The 16,472-nt window shown below is 41.9% G+C and overlaps 1 protein-coding gene across 5 annotated transcripts in view; it reads left to right on the top strand.

The window, feature by feature from the left end:
• Positions 1–16,472, top strand: part of LOC143038544 (dnaJ homolog subfamily C member 21) — a 232,255-nt gene that overhangs the window by 63,001 nt on the left and 152,782 nt on the right. For 4 of the 5 annotated variants that reach the window (XR_012967578.1, XM_076207874.1, XM_076207875.1 and 1 more), the window contains exon 6: positions 1,551–1,658. The exons of the other annotated variant lie outside the window; for it this stretch is intronic. Coding sequence is in view for 3 of the 4 variants with exons in the window: in XM_076207874.1 (XP_076063989.1) it covers positions 1,551–1,658 (108 nt within the window). In the remaining variant the exon portion in view is untranslated. The remainder of the gene's footprint in view (positions 1–1,550; positions 1,659–16,472) is intronic. 5 annotated transcript variants of the gene reach the window in all.

Raw genomic sequence — 16,472 nt, 5'->3', positions numbered from 1 at the left:
TGGGAGGGTTTTAATTGAGAGGATTAGGAGAGGAACAGAGGGAGTAATTGGTAAGGAACAGCGTGGGTTTAGGACAGGTAGGGGTTGTGTTAATCAGATTTTTGTGGTGGGGCAGATGTGTTTGGGGGCTTTGGGAAAGGATGGGGATTTTTTTTTTTTTTTTTTTTTCCTTGATTTTTTTTTTTTTTTTTTTTTTTATGGATTTGGAAAAGTGTGCGATGGGGTGGACAGAGGGACACTGTGGAAAGTGTTGTGAATATATGGGATAAGAGGAGAGCTATTAAGAGCAGTTGAGAGTTTTTGTGAGAATGATGGGGCTTGTGTTGGAGTCAGGGGTGGAGAGTGTGATTGGTTTGAAGTAAAGGTGGGACTTTGCCAGGGATGTGTTATATTGCCTTGGCTTTTCAATTTATACATGGATGGGGTGGTGCAAGGGTGGTGGGTTGGGCATTGGAGATGAAGAGGAGTGGAAGACAAGTCAATTCTTGTTTGTTGATGACACTGTGCTTGTGATGGGGTCAGAGGTGGGATTGAGGAGGTTGGTGATTGAGTTTGGGATTGTGTGTGAGGGAAAGAAGTTGAAGATGGATGTGGGCAGGAGTTTGGTGATGAGATGTTCAGGGGGAGAAAGTGGCAGCAGACTGGAGGTGAGTATTGAGGGAAAGAGGCTGGAGGAAGTGGATAGTTTTAGATACTTGGGTGTGAATGTGGCAGGAAAGGGAGGAGTGGAGGTAGAATGTAGATTGAGAGGAGCAAGTGGATGACTTGGTGGATTAAAAAATGTAATGAGAGGTAGACATTTGGGAATGGATGCTGAGAGAAGATTGTATGGAGGAGTGATTGTGCCAAAAGCATTGTATGGGGCAGAAACATGGAACATATGAGAGGAGGAGTTTGAATGTGTTTGAGATGAAGTGCCTGAGAAGTATGATGGGGGTTGCTGGGCTAAATGGAGTGGGAGGTGGGGTGAGCAAGGATGGAAGGGGAGTTGGGAGATAGGGCTGATAAAGAGTGTTGGTATGGTTTGGACACATGGAAGGAGTGAGTGAGGAGGGATTGGTAAGGGAGGTATGGAAGGTGGAAGGAGTGAACATGAGGGGGCAGAGGATGGGGGTGAGTAGAGAGTGGTTGTGCATGGATGATACTGTGATGCATGAGAGTGGGTGGGGAGTGGGGGATTTCTCCCTGTCTTCTCTTTTCTTGCATGAGGGGATGGAAAGGGGGGTCGCCAATTTAGTGAGGCAGCCTTGCTGTGGATGTGCTGTGTCTTGTGGCACTGTTTCTGACCCAGGGCAGTGGGCAGGATGCAGGGTGACCCATCATCCAGGAGGAGCCAAGATGGGAGGGAGGGAGGGGGATGAATGGGAGTAGAGTATGTGGAGATGGAATAGGTGGGAATGGATTTATGCATTTGTTTTTTGGCTACCTCCCTTGTGAGTGGGAAGAAGCATTTGGTATATGTATTTGTTAGACTATGATAATTGGCTCTATATATTTTGTCAAGTATTTGTATTTTCTACCACAGTATTAATAGATCTTCTTTTATACAGGATGTTGTGGCATTCTATGGTTTCTGGTCCTCCTACTGCACAGCTATGTCATTTGCCTGGGCAGATGAGTACGACATTCGCATTGCACCTAACCGTTATGTTGAAAAGGTAAATGAGGTCATGTTATTGTAAATGACATGCATACAATCTATACCCTTCTATGTTTACCATTTTAATATGGGGTAGTGATCTGAATATAGGTTTGTTAGTGTACTTGGTACTTGCAGAGGATAATGTTGAGGTTGAGAATGTGAGTGAGAGGGGTAACCTGGAAATACTAGTCATTCCAGGTGATATGTATTATATGGGAAGGGGAGCTATGCTCATAGTGACCTGTCTTTGTATCTCTCAGCATCTAGTTTGTTCTTAAATTCTTGTATGGTTTTTGCACATACTATTATTTCCTCCACTTTGTTCAAGATATCCACCATTCTGTGTGGAAAACTTTTTTTTTTCAGATCTCTTCTATAACTATCCTTTTTGAGTTCCTTTTCATGTCCTCTTGTTTTTCTTTTATCCCACATTAATAAGTTTTCTCTGTCAAGGACTTCCATGCTGTCCATGATTCTGTAAATAGCCAATAGATATCCTCTTTATCTTCTTTGTTCCAGGGTTGGTAGTTCCAGTTTAGAGAGTCTTTATATGTCAATTTTGAAAGTGTTGGTGCCATCTTTGTCGTTGCTCTTTGGATTCTTTCAAATTTCTTTATATTATTTTTTGTGCTGGGTGTCCATAGTGTCACAGAATACTCCAATCTTGGTCTTATCATTTGACTAATATATATATATATATTTTTTTACCATCACTTCATCTAAGTAATTAAAAGCCACCTTTATTGATCTTAGTCAATTGTAGGTTTCTCCAACTATTTTGTTTATACGCTTGTCTGGTGACATGTCTTTGTTAATAATTACTCCTAGGTCCTTTTCTGAGCAGACTTATTTTTACTTCCTTTGTACCAATTTTATACTGTCCTGATATTCTTTTTTTATTTTGTTCAAACTTTATTATTCTACATTTCTTGACGTTGAAATTCACTTAGCACTTTTGGCTTCATTCCCAGACTTTGTCCAGGTCTCTCTGTAGTGATGTACAGTCTTTTTCTATACTTACTTTCTTTAGTAGTTTTGCGTGTTCTGCAAAGAAGTTCATATAACATTCTGCACCTTCATCCATGTCATTTATATATATGGCAAATATGATCGGAGCTAATACTGAATTTTGTGGGACTCCACTTATCATTTCTTCCCAGGTTGAGTTTTTATCTCTAAGTACCACCCTCATTTTTCTCCCATGCAAGAAATCTTCCATCTATTTCAATAATTTTCCTTGTACACCTGTTGTTTTGAGTTTCCTTAATAGCTTTTTGTGTGGTGCTTAATTAAAGCCTTTTGTAAATCTAGGAAAGTACAATCTGTCCATCTGTCCCTTTCTTGCATTATATCTATTACATACATACATATACCAAGGCTTTTTCCCCCTTACAAGGGGGGTAGCCAAAAAGAAAAAGGCATAAAATCATTCCCACCCATTCCATCCCTGAATACACTCCACACCCCTACACCCTCCCTCTTATCTTAGCACCTCCTGAATGACGGGTCATCCCTGCACCTTGTCCACTGCCCTGGGTCAGAGGCAGTGTCGCAAGACACAGCACATCCACAGCAAGGCCGCTTCATTAAATCGGCGACCCCCCCTCTCCGTCCCCCCATTGCATAAAAGGAGAGGACGGGGAGAAATCCCTTCGGGCTGCGTCAAATATTGCTCACACATACTACCTCACCCCCCATCCACCCGCCCATTCCACCTCATGCTATCACAACATCATCCATATACAACCACTCTCCATTCACCCCTGTCTTCTGTCCTCTCCTGTCCTTCCTCAACGGACATTCCCCTCTTCCCCAAAGCCCCCTTCACCCCATCCATCCACCTCATCCTAGGACGCCCCCTCATGTTCACTCCCTCCACATCTGCCTTCCACACCTCTTTGAATAAAAACAAATACAATTTGTGGCACATGATCTTCCTTGTCTATAACCAAATTGTTTAGGATTCAGTATATTATCCGGTCTGGGGTATTGGCTGCATGTTATTGTGGCAAAGTAGCATGCACTTGATACTTTAGGGTCTATATGGAGTGCCCCTATGGACCAGAGCCACACATCATTTTGTCTGTGATGGAGGAGGACTCTATTCACAGAGAAATGATGATACTTTTATTATACTGTGATTGTCCCTCTGTTATGCTGTCCCCCAACCCCTTGTTACTGTCATGTACCATTTCTCTGAATATTCATTTCCTTTTTTCGCCTACCCTGTGGTGGGGGATAGAATGCTGCCACCAAGTCTTCCCACTTGAATTGTAAGAGGCGAGAAAAATGGGACTGGGATTAGGACTAGGCATCCTTCTACCTGTAGCCCCAAAGGGGACATTCTTAAAAAATGTTTTCCCACCAGTACCCTAAGGTTTGGGTCCTTTAATGTGCGTGGATGTAGTACAGATGAGAGTAAAAGGGAAGAGACAGGCAGTATGTTTGTGAAAAGAAAGATGGATGTATTGGCTTTGAGTGAAACCAAGTTGAGAGGGAGGGGTGAGTGTGAGTTTGGGAGAGTTGTTGGGAGATTCTCAGGAATGAAGAGAGGGAGAGAAGGGGTGGCTATACTAGTAAGTGAAGAGATAGGTAAACATGTAGTGGAGTGGAAGGTTTCTTCAAGGTTAATGTGGATGAAGGTGAAACTGGGAAAAGAGATGTGGGTTTTTGTAAGTGCAAATGGGCCTGGTAGTGAGAAGAGTGTAGAAGAAAGGGAGGCTTTTTGGATAGAGTGCATAGAGGGATTAGGGAGGAACATCAATGTAGTAGTATTGGGAGACCTTAATGCTAAGGTAGGAAATGAACCAAATGACAGAATGCTTGGGAAATGTGGAGCTCCAGGAGAATTGATGATGGAGATGTGTCTAGAGAATTGATGATAGCAAATACAGTGTTTTGGAAGAAAGTCGAGCAAAAGTACACATCGGAGAGGGCGGTGGATGGAAGGGTGGTAGATAGAGCGTTAATGGACTATGTAGTGGTAATTAGGAGTATAATAGGAAGAGTTAAGGATGTACATGTTCTAAGGGGAGAGAGTGGGGGAATAGCAGATAATTTTTTGGTGGAAGATAAGTTGAGAGTGGAGGATAGATGGAGAAAGAGGAAAAGGACAAAAGGTAGGGATATTACAAGAAGCTGAGAGAGGAGTGGGAGGGAGTGAAGGATAGAGTAGAGCTAGGAGTGGAGGAGGAATGGGGATGGTTCAAGGAGGGAGACACAAAGTGTGCAAAGATGGTGTGTGGAACAAGAAGGACAGGAGGAAATAGAAGGAAGGGTAGTGAATGGTGGAATGAGGAAACAAAGAAGGTTGTAGAAGAGAAGAAGCGAGCTTTCACAGATTAGTTACAAAATAGGATGAGGGAGTCATATGAGAGGTACAAAGAAGAGAAGTAAAGCACAAGGTAAAGGAGGCAAAGAGGAGAGCAGATGTGAAATGGGGTAAGAGTATGACAGACAATTTTGAAAGTAATAAAAAGATGTTTTGGAAAGAAATTAAGAGAGGAAGAGGAGGTGAATCAAGTAGAGAAGAAAAGGTAAAAGGTGCAGATGGAGAGATGATAATGGAAGAGAAGCCAGTAAGGGGAAGATGGACAGAGTATTTTGAGGAGATGCTAAATATTAAGGAGGATAGAGAGGGAAAGTTAGTTGCAGTGGGAAATGCTAAGAAAATGATCATGATGAATGAGGAAAATGGAAGAGAAATAGGGAAGGATGAAGTGAAAGCAGCTGTTAAGGTGATGAGAGCAGGTAAGGCACCTGGTCTGGATGGATGCCATGCAGGATAACTAAAAAAAAGGAGGTACAGTGATGATGGACTGGTTGGTGAGGCTATTTAATGTTTGTTGGAGAGAGGGTAGAGTGCCGGAGGACTGGAGGAGTGCCTGTATAGTTCCACTTTACAAGGGAAAAAGGGACAAGTGTGAGTGTAGTAGTTTTAGAGGGATTAGCTTGTCAAGTGTAGTTGGGAAGGCTTATGGGAGGATCTTGATTGAGAGGATTATGAGAGGAAGAGAAGGAGTAATTAGTGAGGAACAGTGTGGTTTTAGGACAGGTAAAGGTTGTGTAGATCAGATTTTTGTGGTAAGACTAGATATGTGAGAAAGCTATAGGAAAGGGTAAGGATGTTTATTGGGCTTTTATGGATCTGGAAAAGGCTTATGACAGGGTATACAGGAAGGCACTGTGGGAGGTTTTGCAGATATACAGGATAGGAGGAAAGCTTCTAGAAACTGTCAAGCGTTTTTACGAGAGTAGCAGAGCATGTGTCAGGATTAGAAATGGAGAGAGTGAATGGTTTGAGGTAAAGGTGGGACTTAGTCAGGGATGTGTTATGTTGCCCTGGCTGTTCAACTTATACATGGATAGGGTGGTGGGTCAGGGATTGGAGATGGTTAAAGAAAATGGAGGAATGTGGGAGGTGAGCCAGCTGTTGTTTGCTGACGACGCTGCGCTTGTAGCAGGATCAGAGGAGGGATTGAGGAAGTTGGTGACAGAGTTTGGGAGAGTATGTGAAAGAAGAAAGTTGAAGATAAATATGGGTTAAAAGTAAGGTGATGAGATGTACAAGGGGTGGAAGTGGCAGCAGACATGAAGTGAACATTAACCACTTCACTACGGGACTTAAATCTCGCGGGCAGCAGCCAATGCCAGCCGTACGACGTGTCGTAATAATACTCGCATCATAAAATATAGTCACGGCTTATATCGATTGTTCTCTCTTTCACCCGTGAATTTTGAAAACTACAGAGAATGGGATTAAGAGCAGATTAGGGAGAATGTAAAAACACAGGGGCGACTACAATAAATATAATCAAGACGCCGATATGGCAGCGTCGCGAATCCACTTGCTCCTCATGACGCCTACGTGTGCGGCACCGTATGGAAGGGGTTAAGGGAGAGCAACTGGAGGAAGTGGATAGTTTTGGATACTTGGGTGCAAATGTGACAGGAAAGGGAGGATTGGAGGTGGAGGTAGAATATAGATTAATAGAAGTGAGTAAATGCCTTGGTGGATTAAGAAATGTAATGAGAAATAGACATTTGGGAAGGAATGCTAAGAGGAGATTGTATGAAAGTGTGATTGTGCCAACAGCACTATATGGGGCTGAAACATGGAACATAAGAGAAGGAGATTGAATGTGTTTGAAATGAGGTGTCTGAGAAGTATGATGGGGGTTACTAGGCTGGATAGAGTGAGAAATGAGGAGGAGAACAGTGGTGGTAAGGGAGTTGGGAGATAGGGTGGATGAAAAAGTATTGGGATGATTTGGACACATGGAAAGAATGAGTGAAGAAAGAATAGTAAAAGAAGTATGGAAGGTAGGTGTGGAGGAAGTGAGCATGAGGGGGCGACCTAGGATGAGATGGATGGATGGGGTGAAAGGGGCCTTGGGGAAGAGTGGAATGTCTGTTGAGGAAGGATGGGAGAGGACAGAAGACAGGTGAATGGAGAATGGTTGTATATGGATGATGTGATGCATGAGGTGGAATGGGTGGGGGGATGTATGTGTGAGAAAAATTTGATGCAGCCCGAAGGGATTTCTCCCCGTCTTCTCCTTTTCTGCATGAGGGGACGGAGAGAGGGGGTTGCTGATTTAATGAAGGGACCTTGCTGTGGATGTGCTGTGTCTTGCGACACTGCTTCTGACCCAGGGCAGTGGACAAGATGCAAGGATGACCCATCACCCAGGAGGTGTCAAGATAGGAGGGAGGGTAGAGAGTGGAGGGGAGTGGAGTGCATTAGGGATGGAATGGGTGGGAATGGTTTTTATGCCTTTTTCTTTTTGGCTACCTCCCTTGTAAGGGGGGAAAAAGGCTTTGGTATATGTATGTATGTGTCTCTGACCCAGTTTTCTTTCTCTTTAACCACTTCGGTACGGAACTTAAATCTCGCGGGCAGCAGCCAATGCCAGCCGTACGACGTGTCGTAATAATACTCGCATCATAAAATATAGTCACGGCTTATATCGATCGTTCTCTCTTTCACCCGTGAATTTTGAAAACCACAGAGAATGGGATTAAGAGCAGATTAGAGAGAATGTAAAAACACAGGGAGGACTACAATAAATATAATCAAGACGCCGATATGGCAGCGTCGCGAATCCACTTGCTCCTCATGACGCCTACGTGTGCGGCACCGTATGGAAGGGGTTAATTACTTTAATGACTGTTTCTTTTGCATTTTCTTCCACTTGTACAAATTCTTTTAAAAGTTAATTTTTGGTTTTCTTGTTCTACTTTCCATTGATTGATTTCTTGAAGATCTGTCTCATTTATGGTTTCTCCAACTTTCTGGTCACTGCTTGTATTTGTTCTTTTCTTTTTTCAAAGCCTCATGTTTGTGTCTTCATTATTCATACTTTTGTTCTCACTTTTGACTATGTTTAATTCCTATTTTAGATCATTAAGCACCCTGTTTGTTTCAGCATTTTGTTTTTTCAACTCGTTCACTTCTCTATACATTGCCCTGTACAGGTAGTCGTTGACTTACAACCTATGCGATTTACGACTGATCGATTTTACGACCATGAGATAGTGCAATAATATTTAATAGAGTAATAGAATTGCAATGTTATGCCTGGCAGTACAGGCCAGTTAACTCTGCACACCGTGAGATGCGAGTACGATAGTTTTGACAGGCTGCCGGCAGCATCAGCATCCCAGCCAGCTAAATATTCTTTCATTTTGTTTGTTTGAAGTAAAATGTTTCCTAATTTTGCATTGCATTTTGTATTTTTGTATTTTTATGTGTTTTGCAATTGATAAAATGTAACAGAAACTTTTTTATGCCTAGGCTAGTTTGTTGTCGATAACAATATGTTCGGTACAATACGTAAACGAAAAGAATGTGTTTTGAAATAAAAAAATTACTAATTTTGCCTTGCATTTTTTATTTTGATATGTTTTTGCAATTAATAAAATGTAACAAACTTTTTTTTTATGCCTAGTCTGTTGTTGATAACAATATGTTCGGTACAGCATTTTGTATTTTTATGTTTTGCGATTGATAAAATGTAACAGTAAACTTTGTTTATGCCTAGTCAGTTGTCGATAACAATATTTTCGGTACAGTACGTAAACGAAAAGAATGTGTTTTGAAATAAAAATTTTTCCTAATTTTGCCTTGCAATGATTTTAATGTACATACTTTTTTTCCTAATTTTGCCTTGCAATGATTTTAATGTACATACATACATACATATACCAAGGCTTTTCCCCCCTTACTAGGGAGGTAGCCAAAAAGGAAAAGGCATAAAATCATTCCCACCCACTCCATCCCTGAAAACACTCCACACCCCTCCACCCTCCCTCCCATCTTAGCACCTCCTAGATGACGGGTCATCATTCTAAAAAGAATTTTTATGTAACCAACAAAAAAAGTATTTGTAGGTCAAAGATAACAGGACTTTATTCAGTATGCGTAGGCCTAGGCAATGTTTCATAATGCAAATTATAAAAAAGTTAATGAATATTAAACAACATAGCTCAAAGATAACAAGATTTTATTCAGTATGCATATGTTTCCTAAAGAAAGTCTGATGGCGAAATAATTAAAAGGTTAAAAAATACAGTATTAAATATAGGTAAAAAATGATAGGATTTTTTTTTTTTTTGCATCCGACCTAGATATGGACCAAAAGGTCTCCTGTCGGCATGCTCCGCCTTTGTAATCCTTTGCTTAGGCCTAGGCTACGTTTCCCAAAGAAAGTCAGATGAAATTATAAAAAGGTTAAAAAATGCTGTACAACATAGTTCAAAGATGCTAAGATTATTTCAGTATGCTAAATATAATATACAATATATATATACAGTAACAAAAATAATATTTAAAGGATAATATATATATATATATATATATAAAGGGTAATATATACTGTGTATATATAAAATCCGACTTGCGTCCAGATCGGCTTACGACCTGTCTGTCGGAACCGAACTCGGTCGTAAGTCGATGACTACCTGTATTCAGCTTTCAGATCCATAATTTCATTGATTAATTCTGTAATCTCTTGATTCTTAGAATATTTATATACTTTGTTTCCCTTTCCAAATCTATACCTCTGCCTAGTATTCCACTTTCTTTTGGAAACCCTGAAAATGCATTATTTTCATACCTTTGATTCCTCTTTGGTGTTTCCATGTTGCAACTTTTGGGATGACAACGGTGATTCAACCCTGCTTACATCTAATCTTCTCTTCATTGGTTCACTATATTTGTGTCTATCTTCACCCTCCATTATTTTTATCATGAAGTAAATTTACTCTATTATATAATTTTGGTCACTTGATAAACAAAGCTCCCCTGTCCCAATACAATACCAACGAGGCATTTCCTCTAGCTTATTCAAAAAGCGCTGGACTCCAGAGCTCGATCTAGAGCTCCGTTCCAGTATGTAATGTGAATCCTATAGTGTGGGTTAGACAGGATGTGTGAAATTAGAATATATACCTAAAGTACATACATATACCAAGGCTTTTTCCCCCTTTCAAGGGAGGTAGCCAAAAAGAAAAGGGCATAAAATCATTCCCACCCATTTCATCCCTTAATGCACTCCACTCCCCTCCACCCTCCCTCCCATCTTAGCACCCCCTGGATGACAGGTCATCCCTGCACCTTGTCCACTGACTTGGGTCATAGGCAATGTCACAAGTCACAGTACATCCACAGCAAGGCCACTTCATTAAATCAGCAACCCCCCTCTCCATCCCCCATGCATAAAAAGAGAAGACGGGGAGAAATCCCTTCGGGCTGCGTCAAATTTTGCTCACACATACTACCTCACCCCCCACCCCCCATCCATTCCACCTCATGCATCACATCATCCATATACAATCATTCTCCATTCACCCCCTGTCTTCTGCCCTCTCCCGACCCTTCCTCAACAGACATTCCCCTCTTCCCCAAAGCCCCCTTCACCCCATCCATCCATCTCATCCTAGGACGTCCCCTCATGTTCTCTTCCTCCACATCTGCCTTCCATACCTCTTTTACTAGTCTCTCTTCACTCATTCTTTCCATGTGTCCAAACCATCCTAATACTCTTTCATCAACCCTATCTCCCAACCCCCTTTCCACCCCTGTTCTCCTCCTCACCTCCTCATTTCTCACTCTATCTAGCCTAGTAACCCCCATCATACTTCTCAGATACCTCATCTCAAACACATTCAAACTCCTTCTCCCTTCCTCTCTTATGTTCCATGTTTCTGCCCCATACAGTGTTGTTGGCACAATCACTCCTTCAGATAATTTCCTCTTAGCATCCATTCCCAAATGTCTATTCCTCATTACACTTTTTAATCCACCAAGGCATTTACTTCTCTCAATCTACATTCTACCTCCACCTCCACTCCACCTTTTCCTGCCACATTTGCACCCAAGTATCTAAAACTATCCACTTCCTCCAGTTGCTCTCCCTTAACCCCTTCCATACGGTGCCGCATACATAGACGGCATGAGGAGCAAGTGGATACACGAGGCTGCCATATCGGCGTCTTGATTATATTTATTGTAGCTGCCCCTGCATAATGACATACTCTCTAAACTGTCTTAAAGGAATGTAAGTATGAATCATCTTAGTGTATTTTGAAATATTTCCCACATCTGATCTACAGGTCTTTCACTTAATTTTGCCTCCCAATCTGTAAGCTGAAGCTCCTGACGTAGTCCTATGAACTGAGCTTTACTGAAATAAGGTATTTTAGAAACACAAGTATCTATTCTAAAAGTTTTTAGGAGTTTGAATCTAAGTTGTGATCACTATTTACAACAGTTTCACCGCCTTCTACATCAGTTACCATGCTTTCGTGGCTAGTGATCAATAGATCGAGTAAGTTTCCATATCTTGTGGGCTCTTTTATATGCTGAACTAAGTAATTGTCACCAAGAAAATCAATCAAGCGACTACCTATATGGCCATGTTCAAGGGTCATCCAATCAATGTCAGTAAAATTGAAATCACCCATTATCAATAAATCCCGGTTGCAGAAACTAGACAGTTCTTGAAATAACAGTTTGTTGTCTGCTAATGATAATGTTTTTGGCCTATATATTACACCTACATTCATTTTTTGTCCATTTGTTTGGGTTAACTCAACCCACAAACTATCATATGCATCCTGTTTCACTTTCTCTAAAACACAAGCATGGACATTGTTTTTAACATACAACAGAACACCCCCACCATTGTTGTGGTTTCTATCCTGATGAAAGTGTTTAAATCCTGAATATTAAATTCAGCTTCGAACTCTTTACCATTTAACCACTTCAGTACGGACTTAAATCTCGCGGGCAGCAGCCAATGCCAGCCGTACGACGTGTCGTAATAATACTCGCATCATAAATTATAGTCACCACTTATATCGATCGTTTTCTCTTTCACCCACGAATTTTGAAAACCACAGAGAATGGGATTCAGGGCACATTTGAGAGAATGTAAAAACACAGGGGCGACTACAATAAATATAATCAAGACGCCTATATGGCAGCGTCGCGAATCCACTTGCTCCTCATGACGCCTACGTGTGCGGCACCGTATGGAAGGGGTTAACCATGTATCGGTTATTCCTATCATATCGGGATTTTTGCTTTTGACATACGCCTATATTTCTTGAAATTTGTTCCTATTACTACGAGCATTAAAGTACATGGATTTAAGAAACTCGTGATTATTTCTTTTGGACACATTTTGAGTTTCAATATCATGTCTTCCATTATAATTTTGTAAGTGGGAGGTTATCAGGAGTGAAGAGAGGGCGAGGGAGGGAAGGGGGTGGCTATACTAGTAAGTGAAGAGATAGGTAAACGTGTAGTGGAGTGGAAGGAGGTTTCCTCAAGGATAATGTGGATGAAGGTGAAACTGGGAAAGGAGATGTGGGTTTTTGTAAGTGCATATGGGCCTGGCAGTGAGAAGAATGTAGAAGAAAGAGAGGCCTTTTGGATAGATTTAAATGAGTGCATAGAGGGTTTAGGGAGAAGTTTAAATGTAATAATACTGGGAGACCTTAATGCTAGGGTAGGAAAGGAGCCAATTGATGGAGTGGTTGGGAAATGTGGAGTTCCAGGAAGGAATCGTAGTGGAGAGTTGATGGTGGAAATGTGTCTAGAAAGAGAGTTGATGATAGCAAATACAGTGTTTCGGAAGAAAGTCAAGCATAAGTACACATGGGACAGGGTGGTGGAGGGAAAGGTGGTAGATAGAGCTTTAATGGACTATGTAGTGGTAAATAGGACTATGATAGGAAGAGTTAGGGATGTACATGTGCTAAGGGGAGAGGGTGGGGGAATATCAGATCATTTTCTGGTGGAAGGTAAGTTGAGAGTGGAGGACAGATGGAGGAAGAGGAAAGGGACAAAAGGTAGGGAGGTGCTTAGAGTGAACTCTTTAAACGAAGAGGAAAAGGAGGAGGAGTACAAGAGGAAGCTGAAGGAGGAGTGGGAGGGAGTGAAGGATAGAGTAGAGGTAGGTGTGGAGGAGGAATGGGGATGGTTCAAGGAGGGAGTCACAAAGTGTGCAAAGATGGTGTGTGAAACAAGAAGGTCAGGAGGAAATAGAAGGAAGGGTAGTGAATGGTGGGATGAGGAAATGAAGAAGGTTGTAGAAGAGAAGAAGCAAGCTTACACAGATTGGTTACAAAATAGGACGAAGGAGTCATATAAGATGTACAGGGAAAAGAAAAGAGAAGTAAAGAAAAAGGTAAAGGAGGCAAAGAGGAGAGTAGATGTAAAATGGGGTAAGAGTATGACAGAAAATTTTGAAAGTAATAAAAAGATGTTTTGGAAAGAAATTAAGAGAGGAAGAGGAGGCGAATCAAGTAGAGAAGAAAAGGTAAAAGGTGCAGATGGAGAGATGATAATGGAGGAGAAGGCAGTAAGGGGAAGATGGGCAGAATATTTTAGGGAGTTGCTTAATGTGAAGGAGGATAGGGAGGGAAAGATAGCTGCAGTGGGAAATGCTAAGAAAATGAGAGTGATGAGTGAGGACAATGGAGGAGAAATAAGGAAGGATGAAGTGAAGGCAGCAGTTAAGATGATGAAAGCAGGTAAGGCACCTGATCTGGATGGATGCCATGCAAAATGTCTTAAAAAAGGAGGTATAGTGATGGTGGACTTGTTGGTGAGGTTATTTAATGTTTGCTGGAGAGAAGGTAGAGTGCCAGAGGACTGGAGGAGTGCTTGTATAGTTCCACTTTACAAGGGAAAGGGGGACAAGTGTGAATGTAGTAGTTTCAGAGGGATTAGCTTGTTAAGTGTAGTTGGGAAGGCTTATGGGAGGATCTTGATTGAGAGGATTAGGAGAGGAACAGAGGGAGTAATTGGTGAGGAACAGTGTGGGTTTAGGACAGGTAGAGTTTGTGTAGATCAGATTTTTGTGGTAAGACAGATATGTGAGAAAGCTATAGGAAAGGGGAAGGATGTTTTTTGGGCCTTTATGGATCTGGAAAAGGCTTATGACAGGGTAGACAGAAAGGCACTGTGGGAGGTTATGCGGATATACGGGATAGGAGGAAAGCTTCTCGGAGTTGTCATGACTTTTTATGAGAGTAGTAGAGCTTGTGTCAGGATTAGAAATGGAGAGAGTGAGTGGTTTGAGGTAAAGGTGGGACTTCGTCAGGGATGCGTTATGTCACCCTGGCTGTTCAACTTATACATGGATGGGGTGGTGCGAGAGGTGAATGCAAGGGTAGTGGGTCAGGGATTGGAGATGGTTAAGGAAAATGGAGAAAAGTGGTAGGTGAGCCAGCTGTTGTTTGCGGACGACACTGCGCTTGTGGCAGGATCGGAGGAGGGATTGAGGAAGTTGGTGACAGAGTTTGGGAGAGTATGTGATAGAAGAAAGCTGAAGATAAATGTGGGTAAAAGTAAGGTGATGAGATGTACAAGGGGTGAAAGTGGCAGTAATCTGGAAGTGAGCATTAAGGGAGAGCAACTGGAGGAAGTGGATAGTTTTAGATATTTGGGTGCAAATGTGGCAGGAAAAGGTGGAGTGAATGTGGAGGTAGAATGTAGATTGAGAGAAGTGAGTAAATGCCTTGGTGGTTTAAAAAGTGTAATGAGGAATAGAAATTTGGGAATGGATGCTAAGAGGAGACTGTATGAAGGAGTGATTGTGCCAACAGCACTGAATGGAGCAGAAACATGGAACATAAGAGAGGAAGAGAGAAGGAACTTGAATGTGTTTGAGATGAAGTGTCTTAGAAGTATGATGGGGGTTACTAGGCTTGATAGAGTGAGAAATGAGGAGGTGAGGAGTAGAACGGGTGGAAAGGGAGCTGGGAGATAGGGTTGATGAAAGAGTATTAGGATGGTTTGCACACATGGAAAGAATGAGTGAAGAAAGACTAGTAAAAGAGGTATGGAAGGCAGATGTGGAGGGAGTGAACATGAGGGGACGTCCTAGGATGAGATGGATGGATGGGGTGAAGGGGGCTTTGGGGAAGAGGGGAATGTCTGTTGAGGAAGGACGGGAGAGGACAGAAGATGGGTGAATGGAGAATGGTTGTATATGGAAAATGTTGTGATGCATGAGGTGGAATGGACGGGGGAATGGGGGGTGAGGTAGTGTGTGTGAGCAAAAATTTTGACACAGCCCAAAGGGATTTCTCCCCGTCCTCTCCTTTATATGGGGGGATGGAGAGGGGGGTCGCCGATTTAATGAAGCGGCCTTGCTGTGGATGTGCTGTGTCCTGCGACACTGCTTATGACCCAGGGCAGTGGACAGGGTGCAGGGATGACCCGTCATCTAGGAGGTGCTAAGATAAGAGGGAGGGTGGAGGGGTGTGGAGTGTTTTCGGGGATGAAATGGGTGGGAATGATTTTATGCCTTGTCCTTTTTGGCTACCTCCCTGGTAAGTAGGAAAAAGCCATGGTATATGTATGGTATATGTATGTATGTTTTTATTAACACCTTGCTCTATATTATTATTTGGTACTTCATTGACATTCAATGCCTCATTAACATTTCTCCCATCAAAATTAACATTTCCCCCATCTGGTCGCTCACAGTCATCCGATCTATTTTGTACACTTTGTCCCCCTACGTCACCGTGATTCACACCGGCCTCCCGTTGTTCATTGACATTCTGTCCGGCATCCTTTCCTAAAATTATATTTTGTCCTCCAGTAACTTTATATCCTACCATGATATTTTTTCCTCCACTATAATTACATCCCATCGTGATCTTTTGTCTTCCACTGTCATTACATCCCATCGTGATATTTTGGCCTTCGTTGACATTCTGTCCGGCATCCCTTTCTAAAATCATATTTTGTCCTCCACTGACATTAAACCCTACCATGATATTTTCTCCAGTATCATTACATCCCATTGTGATATTTTGCCCTCCACTATCATTACATCTTATCGTGATCTTTTGTCCTCCACTGTCATTACATCCCATCGTGATATTTTGTCCTTTGACATTACATCCTAATGTAACTTTTCTTCCTCTACCGACATTATATCCTAAAATTATATTTTATCCTATACTGGCATATTGTTCTACATTAATGCTATACTCTACTCTGTTTTCCCAAGTACACTCTATTTCCCCTTCCCTTTGGGCTTCTATTTCAAAAAAGGAACTAGTTCATTACAAACTCCCACAATGAGGTTTGTAAGAACATCTTTGCCTCTGCGGGTAAGGTGGATCCCATCAGAAGCATAAAGGTCATGGCACCTAGAAAAGAGATACCAAGGATCAAGAAAGTGGTATCTCAATTGTGTGCACAACTGCGATATCCTATTATTGATCCCTATGGCTCTACTGTTCTAACTCGAGCCTGCGTAGATCCTCGGGAGGATCCCACAGACTACGTGGCATTACAAAA

Source organism: Oratosquilla oratoria, chromosome 24, assembly GCF_046742065.1.
Source record: "Oratosquilla oratoria isolate Oo_2021 chromosome 24, ASM4674206v1, whole genome shotgun sequence".
NCBI classification, from domain to species: domain Eukaryota; kingdom Metazoa; phylum Arthropoda; class Malacostraca; order Stomatopoda; family Squillidae; genus Oratosquilla; species Oratosquilla oratoria.
Note: the sequence above shows the minus strand (reverse complement) of the source record. Positions and strands in the feature narration are given on the sequence as shown.